General features: G+C 68.5%; 1 protein-coding gene across 1 annotated transcript in view; it reads left to right on the forward strand.

Moving 5' to 3' along the window:
• The window catches only part of NPHP4 (nephrocystin 4), a 183,633-nt gene that overhangs the window by 104,227 nt on the left and 78,552 nt on the right, over positions 1 to 854 (forward strand). The window contains exon 26 of the mRNA XM_023535625.1: positions 778 to 851. Coding sequence (XP_023391393.1) covers positions 778 to 851 — 74 coding nt within the window. The remainder of the gene's footprint in view (positions 1 to 777; positions 852 to 854) is intronic.

Here is an 854-nt window from a genome sequence, read left to right on the forward strand (position 1 = left end):
GAGAGTCCACCAGGGAGAGACAGCTAGGCAGCTTCTGCCCCAAACAGTGCCTGGGACGCTGGCCGCCCCTGCCTGTCGCTGCCGTCTGCTCACGGAGCCCGAGGTTTACGCCGTGGTCCTCCGCCCCTCCTGGGCGGAAGGAAAGTACCATCGTTGTCTTTCGATGCTGGAGGCGGATTGGATCGCCCCTTCGCCTCCCGCACCCCGTGGACATGCCCCGCACTGTCACCATTCCTCAGGAGTGGTGGCGCCCAGCCCTTTGAGGACCTTGAAGTCTGGTGTGAGGTGGAGGGTGTCGGTCCTTCCCGGAACGGGGCGGGGCATGACCTGCGTCAGCACCCGTCCGGGCCGAGGGCCTTCACTGCTGTGTGGACGCACAGAGCATTGTCCTCAGCCCGATCCGTGGGGAGGCACGGCTGAGCCCATTTGGCAGTGAAGGACCGGCGTCCTGGGCACCAGGCAGCTGGTGCGGGGCTCCCACGCCCAGGCCTGCTGACCCCCGAGCCCACGTCCTCTGCCGCATCGTGCCACCCTTGGGCTCGCCTGGGACCTGGTTTGGGGTTATGCTGGCCCAGGGCGCGGATTGGCTCAAGCCCACGTCCTCGTTCACCCTCGGTGCCCTGGGGGGTGTCAAAGTCGGGCCCAAGCTGTGGTCCCACTCGAGAGGCTCCCGCTCAGGAGGGGAGGTGGTGACAGCAGCCGCCCTCCCGGCCCCAGCCCCGGCCCCGGCCCGTGTGGCGTCCTCCCTGACACCGCCCGTGCTCCTGTCCCGCGTAGGGATCGCTGGCTGGCCACGCCCGTCCAGATCTGGCAGGTCTACCTCCACTCCCTGCAGCGCGTGGACGTCTCCTGTG

This window comes from Pteropus vampyrus, unplaced genomic scaffold (genome assembly GCF_000151845.1).
Source record: "Pteropus vampyrus isolate Shadow unplaced genomic scaffold, Pvam_2.0 Scaffold142, whole genome shotgun sequence".
Classification (NCBI taxonomy): Eukaryota; Metazoa; Chordata; class Mammalia; order Chiroptera; family Pteropodidae; genus Pteropus; species Pteropus vampyrus.